Source organism: Rutidosis leptorrhynchoides, chromosome 5, assembly GCF_046630445.1.
Source record: "Rutidosis leptorrhynchoides isolate AG116_Rl617_1_P2 chromosome 5, CSIRO_AGI_Rlap_v1, whole genome shotgun sequence".
NCBI lineage: Eukaryota > Viridiplantae > Streptophyta > Magnoliopsida > Asterales > Asteraceae > Rutidosis > Rutidosis leptorrhynchoides.
This window is the reverse complement of record NC_092337.1, coordinates 461,644,393-461,664,620: the sequence shown is the minus strand read 5'-3', so window position 1 is coordinate 461,664,620 and position 20,228 is coordinate 461,644,393. Positions and strand designations below refer to the sequence as shown.

Genomic DNA, 20,228 nt, shown 5'->3' with positions numbered 1-20,228 from the left:
GAATTAACAAAGATCAAAGTTTATGTAAATAGTTTAGGGTTTATGTTATACCTTTGAAGATTCAAGATAATTAACAAAGAAAAGATGAACACGATGAAGATGGAAGATCAAAGCCTTGAAAATCTTGAAGAACTCCTTGAAGATTCTTGAAGAACACGAAGAACAAGCTTGAAGATTCGAATACCACAAGAGAGGGAAAGGGAGAGATTGTTTTTGAGAGAGGATTTTGGTGTGATTTGTGAATGAGAAACTAGGAGTCTAAGAGTGTTTATATAGTGCAAGTATTAGAGTGTTAGTCAACATAAGGATGTTCTAATTAATGATTTTATTTTGTTTTATAATTTTTAGTCAACAATAGGTGGTACTAGTTTATAATTAGTCAACATAAGGATGTACTAGTTTATACTTTATTTTTAGTCAACATAAGGATGTAATATTTTTTTAGTCTCATTATTATTACTATTATTATTATTATTATTTTTACATTTACTACATGATAAGTATTATTTTCTTTTTACTAATTCATGACTTGTATATATTTAGTTCCCAATTATTTTATTATTTATATAAATGTCACTTTTTATTTATTACTTATAGGTTATTAGTTATAATATTACATAAATGCATAAATTTTAATTAGCAGTGAGTGTCGACTAACAGTTTATTATTTTCATCTTTTATTAACTTGTCAATTTTTGTACAAAGTTAATTAATATGTTTTCTAACTCTTAACACTTAACAATTGTTGATTAAAGTTTAATCATTAAGTTTTAATTATATTGTTTGGGCTTTTAATATTGGAAAAATATAGAATGGAAAAATGAGGGTCGTTATAGTACCTCCCCGTTATTGAAAACTTCGTCCCGAAGTTTTTAGGTAGTTTCCTCGTTTGCATCAGCAGTTGAGAAGAGATGGGGATATTTCCGTTTCATATGGTCTTTGCGTTCCCAGGTATATTCGAGGCCCCTACACGAATTCCAACGGACTTTAACGATAGGTATATTGCTTTTACGCGTTTGTTTGACCTCTCCTTCCATGATTTCTATAGGTTATTCAACGAAGTGCATTTTATCATTAATGCGAAGATCATTCAAAATGATGATGTTATACAAGTCATTTCAGTAAATTGGATACATGAAATGTGTTATGAATAGTATTGAGCTCATTTAAAACCTTGAGCATTTTATGCCACAATATTAGGGCAGACAAACAAAGAGGAGTTCGTGAAAATCACAGTCATGAAATTTGATAGAGATCTTCATTGTTTACAACAAGAATATTTTAATGATGAATATAAGTTGAAAAATAAAGTTTTATCACTATTGAATAATATGGATAAAACGATTCGTTTATAGGAAGAGTATAAATGAAGCTATCATAAAAGAGTGAAATGAGAAAATTAAATGTTCGCCTTAACTTTTGACGTAGTCACGATTGATTTCCGGAATTCAAGGAATTAAAGGAAATCTTCGTAATCTATAAGATTTGATTCTCCGGTATTTACGAAATTTTGAGATTTGTTTGATTAAATGCGGTGATTTGCCTCGATTGATGTGTTTGGAATTTTGCTATAAATTAGCTTCTTTCGTTTCATTATCTTCACCACTTCTATACTTTCTTTCTCAATTCAAACTTCCAAAAGATTAAGAAAATGCTTAATCCAGTTCTGATCCTGGTTATTATATTGACCATCTATGCAGTCATTCTTCTTTTTCTTTTACCGCCAGAGGAATCTGTTTACTTCTACTATGCTCTTGGGGTTATAGTGTTTTTAATTATCCCGTGTCTTTATATTGCTATACCCATTGATATACACGGTTTGTAATTTCGGAGTCGTTATCGGGCTTTATATTTTCCCTTATATGTCGGAACTTTATGCTTTTGTTTCTTCTTCCCGACTTCAAGTCAAGCGAGTAATGGTCCAGAATTCATAGGTATGAAGTTTCGAATGATCATAATATATAAAGTAGAAAGGAAAGGTAATAGCACGATTTGATTTGTCATATTACCAGAATATCCGGAAAAGACCGAATCATCAATAAAAATATTTTCTTGATATGTTTAGAGGTTAAATAGAATGTAAGAGTCGTGTAACATGGAAAATGATGATTATAAAATCTATGAATCATCATCTTCCATTAAAAACTTAGCATGACTTACTGTAATATAATCACGTTGGCCTGACGTCATTATATTATACTAACTCATGCTTCAATTCCCAACACTTCTTCAAAGCATTTATAATTTAAACTCGAATTTTACAGAATATAGAAACTAAAACAGTTTCCTTTATAAAGATATCGCAAAGAGATACTTAATTGCGGACATGAATCGTTATGAAGATATCTTCCGAAATATAGAGGATATTTATGATGATATTTTGGAATTTCTAAGTTCGAAAGTTGATGAAGAAAAATTTTCCGCAAGCTTTTAACATGACTTCGGAGCAAGATATTCTCTAAAGATTTCACCGGATCCAAAATTACCTGGAGTCTTTGAATATAGGGTTTGGCCCTTGTGTTTGTCCTTGGTCTCCTCCATGGTTAGCTCAATCCGTTTTTCAGTTTCAAATTTTCTTTTGAGCTTTTCCAACGTACCATTCTTTATTATCAAACTGTTGGCCCTTAAGACCATCTACAATTTTTCTGTTTCCTATGCATTTAATGCAGCCATATTTGAATCATCGGTTATCAATCCGAAATGGTTTCAAGAAATTTCATTTTTAGATGATTAAACGCTGATTGCGATCGTCAAGATTCAAAGGATGTTTTCAAGAATTTTGAATTTGAAGTTTTTAAGCGTAAGATGCATCCATCAACGGATCTAACGGTTGACGAAGAAATGTTGTGATTTTCAAAAGTAAGGAATGGTAAGTTCGGTGGTTTGATTTGATAATTCATCATAGAATACGAATGAATATAATTCATGAATGTAGTGATTTTTAGGAAGATAACACTTGCTAAAGCTTAACTTAAGTTCCGATATGTCAAAATCAGAGTATGTAACTGAATTTGTATGAAAATGGTTTTTCTTTGGTGAACATATACATATATCATGTAAGTAGTATAGTTAACAACTGCTGAATCAGAATGGAAGAATGTACAATGTAACATATTTATATGAGATATGAATATCTCTCGGGTTTTACCTACCCGTTAAAATATTTTTTTACAATTAACAGTTTGTACAAAAGAGAAGATATACGTTCATATATGTATTCTTCAGATGTAATCATGGTTTTAATGAGCTAATATAATATTAAACTCATTTGATTTGCTGTTGAAACGAGAATAAATAATCTCCAAAACCTTAGAGATTTCATAATTGTCGTGAAATATTTCGCTAATGAAGTTATGAATTAATACTTCATCGTTCATTGTTATTGATATACTTCGGTATATGATGTTGGTGCTCTTGGAATTCTTGTGAAATTCATAAGGCACTAATGATATTTTCTAGAAAGTTTCGAGTACATCGAAAATTAAAGTATACAATCAATCATGTATTTGAGTAATACACTTGGTTTATTACGAAATGGAGTTTATTGTATTGAAGCAATGATTAACGATTGTTAAGTTATTAACAAAAGATGTACATCATAGCATATTGTGATATGAATTAACCATGTAGTACATACTAGTTAAGATTCACACGTAATAGCTTAGTACGAAAAGATTTATTATTGTTCCAATCCATATATATAAAGTATACATATGTAATTCTTCAGGAAGAATGAGTCAATACATCTTAACTCATTATTACTAATATTCCTTGGTATCTATGGGGCGTATGATGTTGATGTTTGAGGTACTGAGTGTGATGTTGAGGCGTGGAATGCGGATGTTGTCGTTGGTGAAGCTGATGATGTTGGTGGTGATGTTGGTGGTGATGCCGATGGTACTGGTGGTACTGGTTATGCTGCTGGTGCTGCTGCTGGTGTTCGTAGGTTTCACACCATATTCTCCAGAGCCACTACTCGAGCGCGAAGCTCGTTGACTTCTTCTATTATTCCGGGATGATTGGTGGTTCGGACAAGTGGATGAATAAGATCTAAAATTTTAGATATTATATATTCGTGACTGGATATCCTGGAAATGAGGGTGAAAATAGTGTTCCGAACGGGTTCGCCAGTAAGTGCTTCAGGTTCTTCACCAAGAGGTGAATTCGGTTGGTGGAAGGGATCACCTTCTTCTTTTCTCCATTGATTAAGTTTACTACGAACCCATCCCCAATTCATCCAAAATAGATGATGGCTGATTGGTTGGTTCATTCCGGTTACGCTGCCATTGGAGCTCGAAGAGTTCGAGGAATCCATATTATGTGTTTGGAATTAGGGTTTTTGATATGAGATTAGTGTTGAATACTGGATGATATATTCGTCTCCTCGAATACGTGTATATAGCAAAAAGATTTCCGTAATTTACGGAGGGAATTTAGGAAAAGTGTTAGACAAAATCTATTGGGATAGATACGATAAGATATAATAAGATATGATGTGTCTATACTTTAATAATGGCAGTATGACGTGTCGAGATCATAAAGTGATAAGTATGTAATCTAATAATCTTTTGATTAAAGACTTTCAATTCGTATACTGTGATAACCCAATGACATTTTTCGATTCACAAACCGATGCATAAAGGCATAAGGCATATAGGTACGTGATATAACAGGGAGTTATATACGTTTGTGTGTGAGTAGTAACAATTATAAGAGTTTCAAAATCATGGATAATATTTCATGTAATACATATGTAATACACATAACCATGATAGATGACTTATGAATGTCAAGAATTTCTGAAATCATTGTGTCGCATTTAGATGTGGTGGTGTAATTGGATAGTACTCAGGAAAGTGAGCAGAGTTCTTAGATTAGCTCGGCATTCTAAGATAAGTAAAGTTTCTAAAGTATAGTGTAACATTTAACAGTTAAAGGCAACAATTAAAGGCACTATGGTCAAGAAAAGTTGTAGTCCTACATTAGGAAAGAGACTTTGATTAGAATCTTTAAGTCAAGTTTGGTAAAGCATGATTGTTAAGATTATAAGGCAATCCTAAGTGCTTTAAGTGTAAGGCAGGAAAGGTTATAGTTTCCTAGATTGCTAAGGCACCCTAGCTAGCAAGTAAGGCACACATAAAAATGCAATCCTGGTTCTCTATAACAGCCTGGTTATGCTCTGATACCAATCTGTAACGTCCTCCCAATAGGGTCTGGAAGAAACGTTACTAATATCAAATAAACCAACATATTATAATACGAGAACAATACTAAATGAGAAAATTTAACTTTATTGAGTACGCAGCGGAAAATGAAATGTCGTTACAATAATGGAAATAACGATAAAGTAATTGTTCATATGCAGAGGTAATAAATGCGATATCTCTTGATCCTAAGTCCAAGTAGCATCACATAAGTAGTAGATAAGAAAGCTTGAATCAAACAGCACCTGAGACAAAACATGCTAAAGTGTCAACCAAAAAGGTTGAGTGAAATTCATAGGTTTAACAAAAGTAGTTATCATTGTTTTAGACCACAAGATTTAGTTTGTAACGTTGATCTCCCGCAGGATCAAAAAGTTATGCCAGTGCGTGATATTTAGACTAAACGTTCGTTTTGTTGCCCCGATGATAAGTTGGCAGTACCTTATCACCATGTTTAAATCATTATTAAGTAATACAAAGACATCGCGGCCAAATGTATCGGGGACGTTACTCCCGATAGGCCTACCCCCAATAAATAAGCATGCCGCAGCACTTAAAAATATCACTGTAGGGACTTAGTCGGACATAGCCGGGTATAGCATAGTTTTAGCAGTTGGTACTTGTGTCTAAATTGTAAATAGTAAAAGCAGCATGTGTCTCACCCCCAATAAATTAAATAAGTTTGCTAGCAATAAAGAGTGGGGCTATGAATTCACCTTAGTAAGTAGAGAGAGAGTTATTCCTCGGAATAAAGAGTTGAACGAGTGAGCAGGAAAGTCAACCTATTGACATTTAAGAGTAGTTAAGTGTTTTGCCCATGTTTAAGTTTAAGTATGTGTTTAAGTATAGTTTGTTTTACTAAGTTTCTATTCCTAGTAAGTTACTATTTTTATAAAGTTTCTATTTTTAGAAAGTTTCTTATTTTACTAAGTTTCTATGACTAGAGAGTTTCTACTTTTATCAGTGTTTTCCATTTTAGGATACTTGCCGTATTAGATAAGCTTCCAATCACCCCTTTCCCTTCGAATGGCTAATTTAGATCTAGGGGCTTAAGCCATAGGACCCTTTAAATCGGAAATCCAAACTCTCTGCCTAGAATCTCATAGAAACCATTTGTCAAGAAAGTTCGAAGATCTATACATCTCTAATACATATCCCAAAATGTTTTTGTGCTACAATATAAGTAGTAGGTTATAGGTGCTAGTAATAGTAATAGTGTATACATGTTAAGTACTAGTATAAGTAGTATTAGGGTTTCATTAATTAGGGTTAGTTAATTAAAGTAGTAATTAATAACTAGGGTTTAGTAATTAATGTCCTAGGGTTTCATAAATGTTTAGAGTTTAATTAATTAGGGTTTAAGAATTATAGTTTAGGTGTAATTAGGGTTTAAGGTTTTAATATGTATATGTATATATAATTCGTATATATATGTGTATATATATATATAAAATATATTTTTTTACATGTATATATGTATATATAAATCTAGGTGTGTTTATGTATGTACTTATGAATAACAAGTTTATAATATGAATATGAATTAACAAAGATCAAAGTTTATGTAAATAGTTTAGGGTTTATGTTATACCTTTGAAGATTCAAGATAATTAACAAAGAAAAGATGAACACGATGAAGATGGAAGATCAAAGCCTTGAAAATCTTGAAGAACTCCTTGAAGATTCTTGAAGAACACGAAGAACAAGCTTGAAGATTCGAATACCACAAGAGAGGGAAAGGGAGAGATTGTTTTTGAGAGAGGATTTTGGTGTGATTTGTGAATGAGAAACTAGGAGTCTAAGAGTGTTTATATAGTGCAAGTATTAGAGTGTTAGTCAACATAAGGATGTTCTAATTAATGATTTTATTTTGTTTTATAATTTTTAGTCAACAATAGGTAGTACTAGTTTATAATTAGTCAACATAAGGATGTACTAGTTTATACTTTATTTTTAGTCAACATAAGGATGTAATATTTTTTTAGTCTCATTATTATTACTATTATTATTATTATTATTTTTACATTTACTACATGATAAGTATTATTTTTTTTTTTACTAATTCATGACTTGTATATATTTAGTTCCCAATTGTTTTATTATTTATATAAATGTCACTTTTTATTTATTACTTATAGGTTATTAGTTATAATATTACATAAATGCATAAATTTTAATTAGCAGTGAGTGTCGACTAACAGTTTATTATTTTCATCTTTTATTAACTTGTCAATTTTTGTACAAATTTAATTAATATGTTTTCTAACTCTTAACACTTAACAATTGTTGATTAAAGTTTAATCATTAAGTTTTAATTATATTGTTTGGGCTTTTAATATTGGAAAAATATAGAATGGAAAAATGAGGGTCGTTATATCGTCGAATGTTCCTATGATGTTATTGAAGTAAATCCGATCTGATTGAAGATGTTTCGGACTTGAATTTGAGATAAGCATCTACCATATGCATCCAAAATATAAGTCTGTATACAACATGAGTTCAGCTTGTGGTAGACTGAGCTCAGTCTGTACACAGACTGAGGTCACGGCTGCTAGCGCTCTCGAGTTCTATAAGTTATCTCCTATCATGAGTTCTCTATAGATCCTCAGATCCAGAGAGAACTTTTGATAGGAGAGAACTCATAGAACCAAAGAAAAAAACAAAAGCGCGACGAAGTGACGGTCATGTATGTTCGATGCTCATGCACTTTCAGATGATACTTCTTTCATGAAGTTTGTTCATGATGCTAATACACAACTTTTTATAACAATTTATGAACCTAATAAAGTATTAATCTCTCAAATTGATGGTTTTTGATGTTGCTTTTTCAACTAAATGATGCTGCGATTTCTCTTTCAACTAAAGGGCACATCTAAAACCTTCATTTCGTTAATTGTAACTTCTCTCTCTAAAACCCATGTGTGGCAAATCTGAATTACTTTGTAGCTAAAGGTTAATTTAGGGTTGAAAGCAAGTGAGTTTTGAGATAATTGAATCTTATTTTGAACCAAAACTATGTACTATGTTGAAATTGTTGAATGTCAATCCGATTTGATTGTTGTCGATTGTTCCCGTGATGTTATTGAAGTAAATTCGATCTGATTGAAGATGTTTTATGCATGAATTTGATAGATGCATCTACCATATGCATTCAAAATATAAGTCTGTATAGAGCATGAGTTTAGTGTGTGACAAACTGAGCTTAGTATATAGAAGACTGAGTTCAGTCTGTACACAGACTGAGGTCACAACTGCTAGCACTCTTAGGTTCTATGAGTTCTCTAAGGATCTTCTCAAAAAAAAAAAAAAAATATATATATATATATATATATATATATATATATATATATATATATATATATATATATATATGTATGTATACACACACACACACTCTAGTGAAATGATCCGTGGAACCACAAGTTTGTTTAAACGAAACAGTTTAATGATATGTTTTAGGTATTAAGTGAACGTAAATGCTAAAGTTATTTAGTTTAATAACCCGTGGAACTACAGAGTCCGACTAAGAAACTCGTCAGCTGAACATTTCATCAAACACCTAAGATGCATATTAAACAATCCACATCCAATCATAAGAGAAAATATTGGTTGTTATTTTATTTTAAAAGTGTAAATTAAAATATAAATTTAGAATTGATTTCCTTCTACCTAGCTTTTATACATTCTCGTATTCAATTCAAAATAATTAACTAAAATAATTCAAAATTATTTAATTTTAATTCAAAATTATTTAGATTAATGACATCACCCACCATGCTTATATTTTTTTCTTTTTGATTTTTTCTTAACAAATGAATTAACCTAATAATGACATTATCATTATAAAATTTTAATATTAACTATATATATATATATATATATATGTGTGTGTGTGTGTGTGTGTGTGTGTGTGTTCAAATGAGAACATTCTCATTTTAAAGTATAGTCAGAACACTTCTAAACCACATATTTAATTTAAATAATTAGAAATAATATATAATTGAAAAAGAAATAAAAAGGGTGTGTCGTAATTATTGTATTAATAACCCATCAGACGGTTTTAAATTTTTGATATGGTAACTGCTTCCTAAAATATAGTCCCATTATCTTTTATTTCGATTTCAATAAAAAACATCTTTATACATCCATTTGAATTCATGTATCGAAGTATCAATAATCATGAAATTTGTTATTGAAATAAACCGGTAAATTAATTGCATAACATGTTGTTTCTAATTCAACGCATTCTATTTTATTTGATGCACCAAATCATATTCGACATATTTTATTTTATATTGATGCTCCAACTCATATTCATATTCAACACATCCTAACTAATATTTATCGTCCATTGTTAGTATTATGGATGCATGAATTCATTTTGTTGCATTTCATCATCAATTTATACCTAATACATTGATGCATGTAAATAAAACTACTATAAAATTGGGATGAATCATTTCCATTTTAGACGCATCCAAAATTATTTAAATGCAGTAACTTGAATTCAATGTCTATGGTTTTTTTTTTTTTTTTTTTTTTTGAACATCGATTGAGATCACCCGAGAAGGACTAAATCACCCGTTGCGATCATCTCCTGTTTTGACTATACCGATGCAGCGATAATAACCCCGCCCCCATTACTGCCAGTGAGAAAACCTTGAAACCGATCCAAGGGCACGCCCAAGGTTGGAGAACTCGGATCTCGGGGAGATCTCGTTTGGACATTTTTGGGGAGATCTCGGCATCTCGGAAAGATCTCGGGGAGATCTCGGACGTTGACTTACGTTCACTTTATAGTTTTTTTAATATAAATATACATAAATGTATTTATATACATTTTTACGAGATTTTACAACAAAATACGAGAAATGTGGGAGAAAATCTGAGATATTACGAGATTTTAAAAGAAAATCTGAGAAATGAACAAGAAAATTTGAAAAAACGTGGCTTTGACCAAGTTTGACCCCGTTGACCGAGAAATCTCGGGAGATGGTAATCTCGTCTCGATCGCCTTCCAAAAAAGAGATCTCGGGCAGAAATAAGGAGATTTACAACACTGGGCACGGCCAAGTAAAACCCCCCTCCCCTCCCCCCCCAAAACGATATGAGAAAGGTGCCATGGGTGGATACTTCATGGCAGAGATGAAATTGTGTTTTTTAATATGTAGCCAACGGGGGTCGAACTCCTGACCTCCCCTAAAGGAGGCAGGCCACCAACCGCTGAACCACATCACAACTTCCAATGTCTAGGGGTATTGATGTTTGCATCCCAAATATTGAAGAATGTTAGCGCCATTAAAAAAATTTATTGAAGTATGTTAGCAAAATTTGTACGTACTAAAGAGGATAATAGATTGGATTGAACTCAGTATTTATCATCCCTTTTCTGGAAAATAAGAAAAAGATAAAGTACGTGAGATTAAAGGGTAGAAGGAAAAATCCCTATTGTACCCTTTATTTTGAGTTTCTGTAAATGTGAGAGTAAATAAATATGTGGGTAACAAGTGTTCTCACTATTTCTTAAAATAAGAACATTTTTATGGGAACACTACCCTATATATATATATATATATATATATATATATATATATATATATATATATATATATATACTTATATAAAAAAAGTGTGTTAAAGCATAGTTGTCAACATAGAGTAATTATAGGGAATGATGACAAGTGAATTTTACACATGTCAATTCCTCAAATTTTCTAATTACAATTAATCCATAATTAATAAATAAATAAATAAAAAAACATTAACTGAAAAGAGGATTAATAAAATAAAACGAATAAAATAAATAAATATAAATATTGAATATATAGATTAAAAAAGGAACGTGTATACCGAAGAGTTTGTCAAACAAAAACTTATCTCACTTTTACCATAACTATGTAAGTTAGTTTTTACCTCACTTTTTCTTAGTGTTTGTTTTTGTTATCAATATGTAGTTATCGAAAACAACAGGTCGATATAAAACCGTTTTTTGAGCAGCCGTGCATCGCACGGGCTCAAAACCTAGTATAATATGTAATATATAATATATATACTATATAATATATATATATATACTATATATAATATATAATATTATATATTATTTAATATAATTATTATATAATATTATGTAATATATAAGAATTAAAAATATATAATAATTACGTGTTGGTCCCACGCCACACTATATTCGAATCTCCCACTAATATAAGTTTGGAATAATTTTTGTTTTCTACTACAAAATTAATGGCTCTTAAATAGGAAGATAACACAATGGGTTCCACCAGCTATTCATTTATAATTTATAAATATTTCTAAACACTTGTAATTTTGTGAGGAACACACACACCCCGTATAAGATAACACTTATATGAGATCGTTCTCATTTTAATTTTGGTGAGAATAATTTCAGTCAATCAAATAATCACAAAAAGCGATTAAAGAGAAAAATGGTGAGAAATATTTGGAATTTTTAAATAATGAGTGGTCCATAATTGTTGGGCTAATGTTGTCATATATGAATATTAACTCTATATCAATACCTTAGGCACCCCGGCGTAGACGTCATGACCTTTAGGTTTATTGATTATTACTCCGGGCTTTGGGTTATCCTCATGATTTGCAATATCGTCGTACATGAACACTATGATGTTCTCATCTTTCAATCCACCTCTTTTTAGGATTTGATACGCGTGACAAACATCAGCCTGACATATTTATATAATAAAATGATATACTATTTTAAGATATTAAGTACGGTATGTTTACATATATTATGTTTACATATATTATGTTGACATATACATCTGAAAATATAATTATAACTAGATGTATATATGTACTACTATTACATAGTTAACCTGGTGCCTATAATTGTAGTATTCTTTTGAACCAGCAACAAGGACCGCCCACGTTGTGCTCCTCTCTAGTGATTCGTCAAGTGACCGACTACCTTCCAATAAGGATGGTGTAGTCAAGATTAGCACCACACAACTAAGCTTCAGAACCAAATACCAAGACAACAACATTTTGAGAAAATTTAATTTAATGATTTGATGATCAAAGATGGACTAAAGAAGGGAAACATACACAAAGTGCTTTATATATAGTCACAAAATTTGTTAAAACCACAACTTCACTTAATTATTAATTCAAGTGATGGAGATTTGTTTAAGATACTTTTATAAACTAGTAGGATAATAATATTACGTAAGAAAAATATAATATATAAAGGATGAAGTTGGGAATACCTTTGGATTTCGTTGTCAAGAAAATTGGTAATGGCAAGGCAACAAAAGAAAATGGGCATTAAGGTTGGTTCCAAATGATACAAGAGTCATCAATGATGTAGAAGGTGATTGCTCCACAATGCTTACCAAATTGTTATGATTGCATGCTCCACTATTATTTTACTTTTGAGACCATCTTCTAATATCTACCTAGTGGGTTTACCGATATGATAAGTTTCTCTTTAACTAATTTGTAAAAATGTTTGGTATGATTTTTGTCAATTTAAAGTTCTATTTCTTGTATATTTAAGATTAAAGATTTAAATTTTGAAATTCTTAAATCAACCTATATTTATCCCTTAGAGTCTTAGAGATAGCTTATTGATGAAAGTTGAGAAAATCTACAAAATACAAAATAGTCTCCCGTCCAAATTTAGTACATACATAGATGAAAAACATAGTTTAAAAATGGTACAAAAGAAATTCACCATATTGTTTAAAATGAACTATTAAATCGAGATAGCTAAAAAACGTGAACTATTATATTGAGATGGAAAGAGTATCATGCCTCTCAAAATATATTAAAAGTTAAAATATTTACTCATATAGATTGCTAATAAAGGATGAGAGTGGTTGATAATGAAAAGGATGAAGATGATAATGGGAATGAAGATGACAGAGGACGTTAGGTGCAATTTTTTAACAAACTTTAGGGACTAACCGTGTATTTTTAACCAACTATCGTTAATGAATTTGACAATCTTACCCTTAATTTCACACCTTTTCAAATCACGGGTCTTTTCCGTGCTAAATTAAATATGTAATCCTTTTCGGGCATATGAAAAAGCCATATTACCTTTATTGTCAAATTTGATATTATAAGTTACCTTTTCGGGTCATTTGCTCTTTATTTTTATTTTATTAGAACCCTGTTAAGGGACCATAAAATTAGTTTCATAAACTTATGACCTTACTGGGCGTCTTAAAGAGACATCGAGTTATATAAAAGTTCAATTCAGGTATTTCATATAGATGGTCAGAGTTTGGACCTTGCACGTAATTTAAATGAACCTTAAAAATTTGACCCATCACCTAATCTAATACAGTACATAGCAAACAACCTAGAACCAACTTTCTGTGCTACAACTTGCAAGGTATATTCACGTAGGATGTTTATTTTCAAGAGACATGTAAAATCGTAGAAGTTTTAAACACTGCCAAGCACGATGATGTTGTAAATAAAGCCTACATAAGAACAGCCACAAAGATATTAAGATCAAACGCTATAAGTCCCAAAGCTAACATATTGTCCCATGTTCTTCCCGCTACACGTAGCAATGAACACTTGCTCAATTGTGTCTTTCTCAACCAAATTATTGCAAATGTTTGCAAAAGCTCGCATGTGTTTCATGCCATACTGAGTCAGCAATCCACAATGCTTTTCAAATAAACGGGCCTTAAACAAAACCAATATTAATTAATTGCGAGTATACCATTAAATAGCAAAATGTTATGTGTGACATAATGTATGAAATGTACATTTTGTATACAAGTAGTGGAATATACCGTGGATTTGAGACAGTCCCAGTCATCAACCAGAGGCAGGCCACGACCTCTTGACGCATTGAGGATATATCGGCCGTTTTGTGGTCCAAAAAGAAGCACCCCAATCGTGTCAATGCTACGATCCAAATGCCCCCTGTGTCTCAATGTCTCTGTTATCTCTTTAAGAACTTTGGGTCTTTCTGATGACGACTTCTTGTACTAAACAAATAAGTTTGAAATATATATGTATAGTTAACTAATTTATGCTAATACAAGTACTTTTAATAATATACCAAAAGGAAACATTACGTATCTAATAAGCAACAAAGACAAAATTGATAATGATTACTTACTCTTTGCCACAAGAATACAAGATCGGCATCTCGTTGATTTACAGTACCGTACATGTTTTCAAAGTGAATCTGGTTGGCGGGGAGGTTTATCGTTTCAGGATTAAACCCTTGATACAAATAGACCTTCTCGGGTTTGATGTCTTTGGTTCCATATTCCATCACATGTGAACCTGAGTTGTAAGTAAAAGAATTAGATGTCCTCTTTTTCACCTGCATACAAAATTAAACCAACTTTGAATCGTCACAAGCACATATGTATTTGATAAAACAAATGCCACATTATTTGACCTTAGCCAAACCTTGTCGAATTGTTGTTCAAGTGATTCTTTCTTCAGGTTATGAGTCTCACTGATGCCAACCATGCACAAAAAAGTTCAATTAGGATCTATACACATTCATTCATATAACATAAAACGGAACCAAGTTGTGGACATTAAAGATGGATATAGAGAATTAATTAACATTAGCTTAAAACAGGGAGTTGAAACAAAAGATACCTGTCTTCCATCCAAGAAACACTATATAGATCTCCCAAACATGTTATATACTCGGCTGGGGGAGCAGGATTCATCCCGGGACAATATGTTCCAAAACTATTTTCTTCAGCACCCGATGCTGTAGTTGCGTATATGTTAAGATCCTCGGGTAGTATGCCTTCAAAAATGCTTCCACTTTCACACGCTTCTAAGTATATAACCTACCATTTATATAAAGTTCTTGATTAACTATTTTCTTCACCAGAAACTTCAGGTCTCTCAAGATTCTTTTACAAAATAGCTTTTCACTCCACTGAGAACGAGCATTTCAAAAGTTTTTTTTCTTTCTTTTTGTTTTTTTGCACAAAAAGCTCTCGAAAAACCTTTTATTGAAATGCTTTTATCATATAACTTGTTGGATGTGCAAAGAAGATCAAAACAGAGAAACAGGTACCAGGTCGCGTTCGGGCATGGTTTGTCGCGAAACGCGACGGTTTGGAACGCGACATGTGGAGCTGGAACGCGACATATCAATCAGTAATCAGGGCTTGATGACTATCGCGTTTTGATCAAGGTTGTCGCGTTGTGGATGCAGTTCATCGCGTAACGCGATGGGGTGTCGCGAAACGCGACATTGTTCGTGGCCAGCAAGTTATTTGATTTGTTTCCTAATTTTGATTAGCACTATTTCTGTAACCCGATGTACGAAAATCAATAAAAAAAAAGCTCTCTAGTTGCCCGTGGACTAAAGCAATCATACCGATTGCATATAACCACGTAAATTCTTGTGTCTTTTACTTTTCTTGCATTTATTTTGTCCGTTTGTCGTTTGTGGGATCACAATCTATTAATTGGTGATCGTTGTTGGGTCCATAAATTCCTAACATAACTTATGTTTGGATATATCAAGCGATATTTACCAACGAATTACCATTTCTTTGTATGTACCCATGTCATGCTTCTTCTTCAAGATATCAACCAAGTCTTTGGCTACTAGATAAGGCATGTTTGGCATCCCTACAACGTAACATACCAATTAAATTCAAGTTGTATAGACTTCGTATATGATTGTATCTATAAATAAAATAAAATAAAATAAAATTATGAGCACGTACGTACTTACCAAGCACCCCAGGACCTCCGTGATCGGAATAGAAAAGAAAGATCCGATCATCCGGTTTGCTATCAACAACCTTTCCGCTTCCACCTTTCACTGCACTTTTGTCACCCAAAAGAACGGCATACAGATTATCCACCGTAACATTCTCGCCGGTGTAGTCCTATAATATATAGTATTTCATTGATAAATTTTGATCACTTTAGCAAGAGATTTTAAGTCACAAAAATCATTTTTTGTTATGTAGTGATGTCAATGTACCTTAGGAACCCCAGCATATACATCCGCCCCTTCTGGATGATTGATAATGACCCCACGTCTCGGATTCATATCACTTGTTGCAATATCGTCATACATGAACACAACTATATTTTCATCTTTTAAACCTCCTTTTTTAAGTACTTGATACGCATGGCAAACATCCGACTGTCATATAAAAAAAAAAAAAAAAAAAAAAAAAAAAAAAAAAACACTGCATCCTCAGTAACAGTACAGAACACAAAGCAACGTATTCCAAAATATCACCGGACCATGATAAACCAAGCCTGCCCCTATTTTTTCCTCTAACCACAAGAAAATTACAAACATTTGAATTTATTTCGATTTTGTTGGTAATTTAGTGTAACTGAGGGAATTGGTGCTCTCTTGGATATAGGTTAGGAGGTACGGAGTGTACACTCATTAAGTGATAGACTACTCCCGGACTCAAAAGTGGTTTTCCATTCCTTAACTTTTATAGGTCAACTCAAAATTTCGATGTATGACCAAGTGTTTTTCGTGCTATGTCTTCTAAACAGCTTAGTGCTATGTCTTCTTAGTCAGCAAAAGTTTTGTGTTTGGTACCGAGTGTTTTTCTTGCTATGAGTTTCTTGATAGCTTAGTATTATGTCTTCTTTTGGTGAGCACAAGTTTTGTGCTGGGTACTAAGCGTATCTTGTGCTCGCTCTCTTTTTAGTCAGCACAAGTTTTTGTTGTGCAGGGTCTTCTTAGTCGGCACAAGGTTGTAAAAGACGTGAGACGGAGTCGAGACAGTTGGTACCTTGGAACACAAAGCAACGTATTCCAAAATATCACCGGACCATGATAAACCAAGCCTGCCCCTATTTTTTCCTCTAACCACAAGAAAATTACACACATTTGAATTTATTTCGATTTTGTTGGTAATTTAGTGTAACTGAGGGAATTGGTGCTCTCTTGGATATAGGTTAGGAGGTACGGAGTGTACACTCATTAAGTGATAGACTACTCCCGGACCCAAAAGTGGTTTTCCATTCCTTAACTTTTATAGGTCAACTCAAAATTTCGATGTATGACCAAGTGTTTTTCGTGCTATGTCTTCTAAACAGCTTAGTGCTATGTCTTCTTAGTCAGCAAAAGTTTTGTGTTTGGTACCGAGTGTTTTTCTTGCTATGAGTTTCTTGATAGCTTAGTATTATGTCTTCTTTTGGTGAGCACAAGTTTTGTGCTGGGTACTAAGCGTATCTTGTGCTCGCTCTCTTTTTAGTCAGCACAAGTTTTTGTTGTGCAGGGTCTTCTTAGTCGGCACAAGGTTGTAAAAGACGTGAGACGGAGTCGAGACAGTTGGTACCTTGGAACACAAAGCAACGTATTCCAAAATATCACCGGACCATGATAAACCAAGCCTGCCCCTATTTTTTCCTCTAACCACAAGAAAATTACACACATTTGAATTTATTTCGATTTTGTTGGTAATTTAGTGTAACTGAGGGAATTGGTGCTCTCTTGGATATAGGTTAGGAGGTACGGAGTGTACACTCATTAAGTGATAGACTACTCCCGGACCCAAAAGTGGTTTTCCATTCCTTAACTTTTATAGGTCAACTCAAAATTTCGATGTATGACCAAGTGTTTTTCGTGCTATGTCTTCTAAACAGCTTAGTGCTATGTCTTCTTAGTCAGCAAAAGTTTTGTGTTTGGTACCGAGTGTTTTTCTTGCTATGAGTTTCTTGATAGCTTAGTATTATGTCTTCTTTTGGTGAGCACAAGTTTTGTGCTGGGTACTAAGCGTATCTTGTGCTCGCTCTCTTTTTAGTCAGCACAAGTTTTTGTTGTGCAGGGTCTTCTTAGTCGGCACAAGGTTGTAAAAGACGTGAGACGGAGTCGAGACAGTTGGTACCTTGGAGCGTCGCAACGATTAAAACGGAGTCGAAACGGATGTTGACCAACGTTGACTTTTTATATGTTTCAAACATAAATACAGTATGTAATAATTAAGGAAAATATCTATGTTTAATTTGAAATATTTGACTTTGATTTGAAATGACGCTTATGTTTAAAAAATATATAAAAAGTCAACGTGGCCCGAGAATCGCGGCCCCGTCTCAACACTGTCTCGACTGTTTTATTTATGTTTTTGATCGTTTTTTACCGCCATTAACCATTTTTTTTACCGTTGTTGACCGTTGTTTAATCGTTAACCATTTTTTACCCGTTTTTAAATTCGTTGCAACGGTACACATTTAAATCCGTTTTAACAGCTGTCTCAGCCTTTTTTACAATACTAGTTGGCACAAGTTTTTGTTGGGTACACATTGAAAAGACTTGTCAAATTTTGACAGTTAGCACTGATGGATACTTACCACAAGTACGAATATGAATTGTCATTTTTTTCAGTTGGGAAAAAGCTAAAGAATAATTCCTGTAACCGTTTTTACTATAATTATGGAAAAGATAGATTCATGTAACCATTCTGACTATTATGGGATAATTTTATGGAGAGTTAATCAGCCAATTAAATCGAGTATATCTTCCATATACAGAATACGGAATATTGTATTATTCATGAGAAGAAATCAATACGAAACTTAAATACTCTTTATGCGAAAGGGTTCTTGTTTTCTGCCAAAAGCCAAAAATAAGAACGCCATATCTATATTATCCCAAAGTGATATTCGTGTAACCCAGACAATAAGGGTCGAATAATTACTTTCGAAAAATGGTACTACATTACCACAATTCAGTGATATATCCGACTTATCAATTATTAAACAAACCCTCCAACAGTTTACCATATAAAATTCTAAATCAATCAAACTAGCACAAAGAGAGCATCCCCAACCATTTCCTAAACAATATTTGATGTTTCTAAATCCAAGATCTCAAGAGTAAATATAATGATAGTCCTGGTGGTTAACATGAAATTACTAATCGTTCTTATCTTTTGAAATCACTTAGATAGTACTAATCGTCCTTATCTTTGGAAATCACTTTGATAGTCCACCAAGTTCTCATGAAATTACACCGATCATCGATGTCTTTTAAAAATTGCACTAGATGGTCCTTGTGTTGATCGTCCCTCATATTATCGGCCATTTAAGTAAGCCAAAGACATCAACACACACTTTTAATATAAGCCGGGGACTATCCGATCCGGTGCTATTTTTAAAAGATAAGTACGATCGGCGACCACCGTGCACTACTAATCAATCAGAACAATTGGTGTAATTTGCAAAACATAAGGATCCTCATATAATCAAATGTAAAATACAAGGACTATATATCAGTGATATAATATCACTATAAGTTAAATTCAATTAGTAAATAAATAAACTGTATTATTATCTTACTCACCTGATGCCGATAATTCCCGAAGCCGTTGGAGCCAGCCACGAGTACCGCCCATCTTGTGCCGTTTGACAGTTGGTCATCCACCTCTTGTTCAAGATCCACGGGTGACCGGATCAACGGGTCCCAACCCAACCGCCACCGGTGATCAGAACCTCCTTTTGTTGAAGCTCCGGCAGGTAGAGTCACAACCGTCACCAATACAAATAACAAGACTATTACACGAGAGTCTGCCATTGAAGACTTAATTAATTTAGATAAGGAAAAGTGTTAGAGATATTGATTTAAAAATTTGAAATGTTCTTTTCATTTCATTCAAAAAATTGAAGTGTATAAAAGATCGAGGACGTACGGCATGCAAATCAAGAAGATAACATCTGTCAACATGTGGCCCCAGAAGTACAGGTGTAAACCAAGCGGGATTATGAATTTATGAACCCGTGATAGCAAAGGAGACCAAGGTGTAGCAGACGGCGGTTGGGCACTCACAGTAAAAAAGGTTTGACAGGAATTAAATTAAAAAAATTAAAATGAATATATGATGCTGCCTAAATTGATTATACAGTATTTGGAAGGTGATTAAGATTTATGTTTGGCAAAACTAACTAGTAAATTTTAGCTGGTAGCTGAAAACTGGTAGCTGATAGTTAGAAACTGGTAGCTGAAGTTTTTTAAATATATTTAAGTGTTTAGCAAATTAGCTGAAGCGGTTAGAAAAA

General features: G+C 32.8%; 2 protein-coding genes across 3 annotated transcripts in view; both read right to left on the bottom strand.

Moving 5' to 3' along the window:
- LOC139850701 (vacuolar-processing enzyme-like) overlaps positions 1-12,382 on the bottom strand; it is a 31,807-nt gene extending 19,425 nt beyond the window's left edge. The window contains exons 1-2 of one of the 2 annotated variants that reach the window (XM_071840258.1): positions 12,056-12,382; positions 11,747-11,911 (exon numbers count right to left, since the gene is read on the bottom strand). In XM_071840258.1, the coding sequence (XP_071696359.1) occupies positions 11,747-11,911; positions 12,056-12,232 (342 nt within the window). In that variant the 5' untranslated portion in view covers positions 12,233-12,382. The remainder of the gene's footprint in view (positions 1-11,746; positions 11,912-12,055) is intronic. The other variant, XM_071840259.1, reaches the window with a different exon arrangement.
- A 1,082-nt stretch (positions 12,383-13,464) lies between these two features.
- On the bottom strand, positions 13,465-20,003 carry LOC139850700 (legumain-like). Its single transcript, XM_071840257.1, has 10 exons — positions 19,862-20,003; positions 19,516-19,752; positions 16,186-16,350; positions 15,931-16,087; positions 15,739-15,824; positions 14,829-15,028; positions 14,631-14,679; positions 14,332-14,541; positions 14,000-14,197; positions 13,465-13,889 (listed from the first exon to the last, which is right to left on the bottom strand). Exons 2-10 carry the CDS (start codon positions 19,744-19,746, stop codon positions 13,710-13,712), a joined length of 1,476 nt encoding a protein of 491 aa, XP_071696358.1. The 5' UTR covers positions 19,747-19,752; positions 19,862-20,003; the 3' UTR covers positions 13,465-13,709.
- Between the last annotated feature and the right edge of the window lie 225 nt (positions 20,004-20,228).

Excerpts from the sequence above, each read along its gene's own strand:
- LOC139850700 (XM_071840257.1), bottom strand. The coding sequence starts at position 19,746 with ATGGCAGACTCTCGTGTAATAGTCTTGTTATTTGTATTGGTGACGGTT. Across the intron at positions 16,351-19,515 it reads TCGGGAATTATCGGCATCAG|TCGGATGTTTGCCATGCGTA; the intron begins GTGAGTAAGATA and ends TTTATATGACAG. Across the intron at positions 14,542-14,630 it reads TTGAACAACAATTCGACAAG|GTGAAAAAGAGGACATCTAA; the intron begins GTTTGGCTAAGG and ends TTTTGTATGCAG.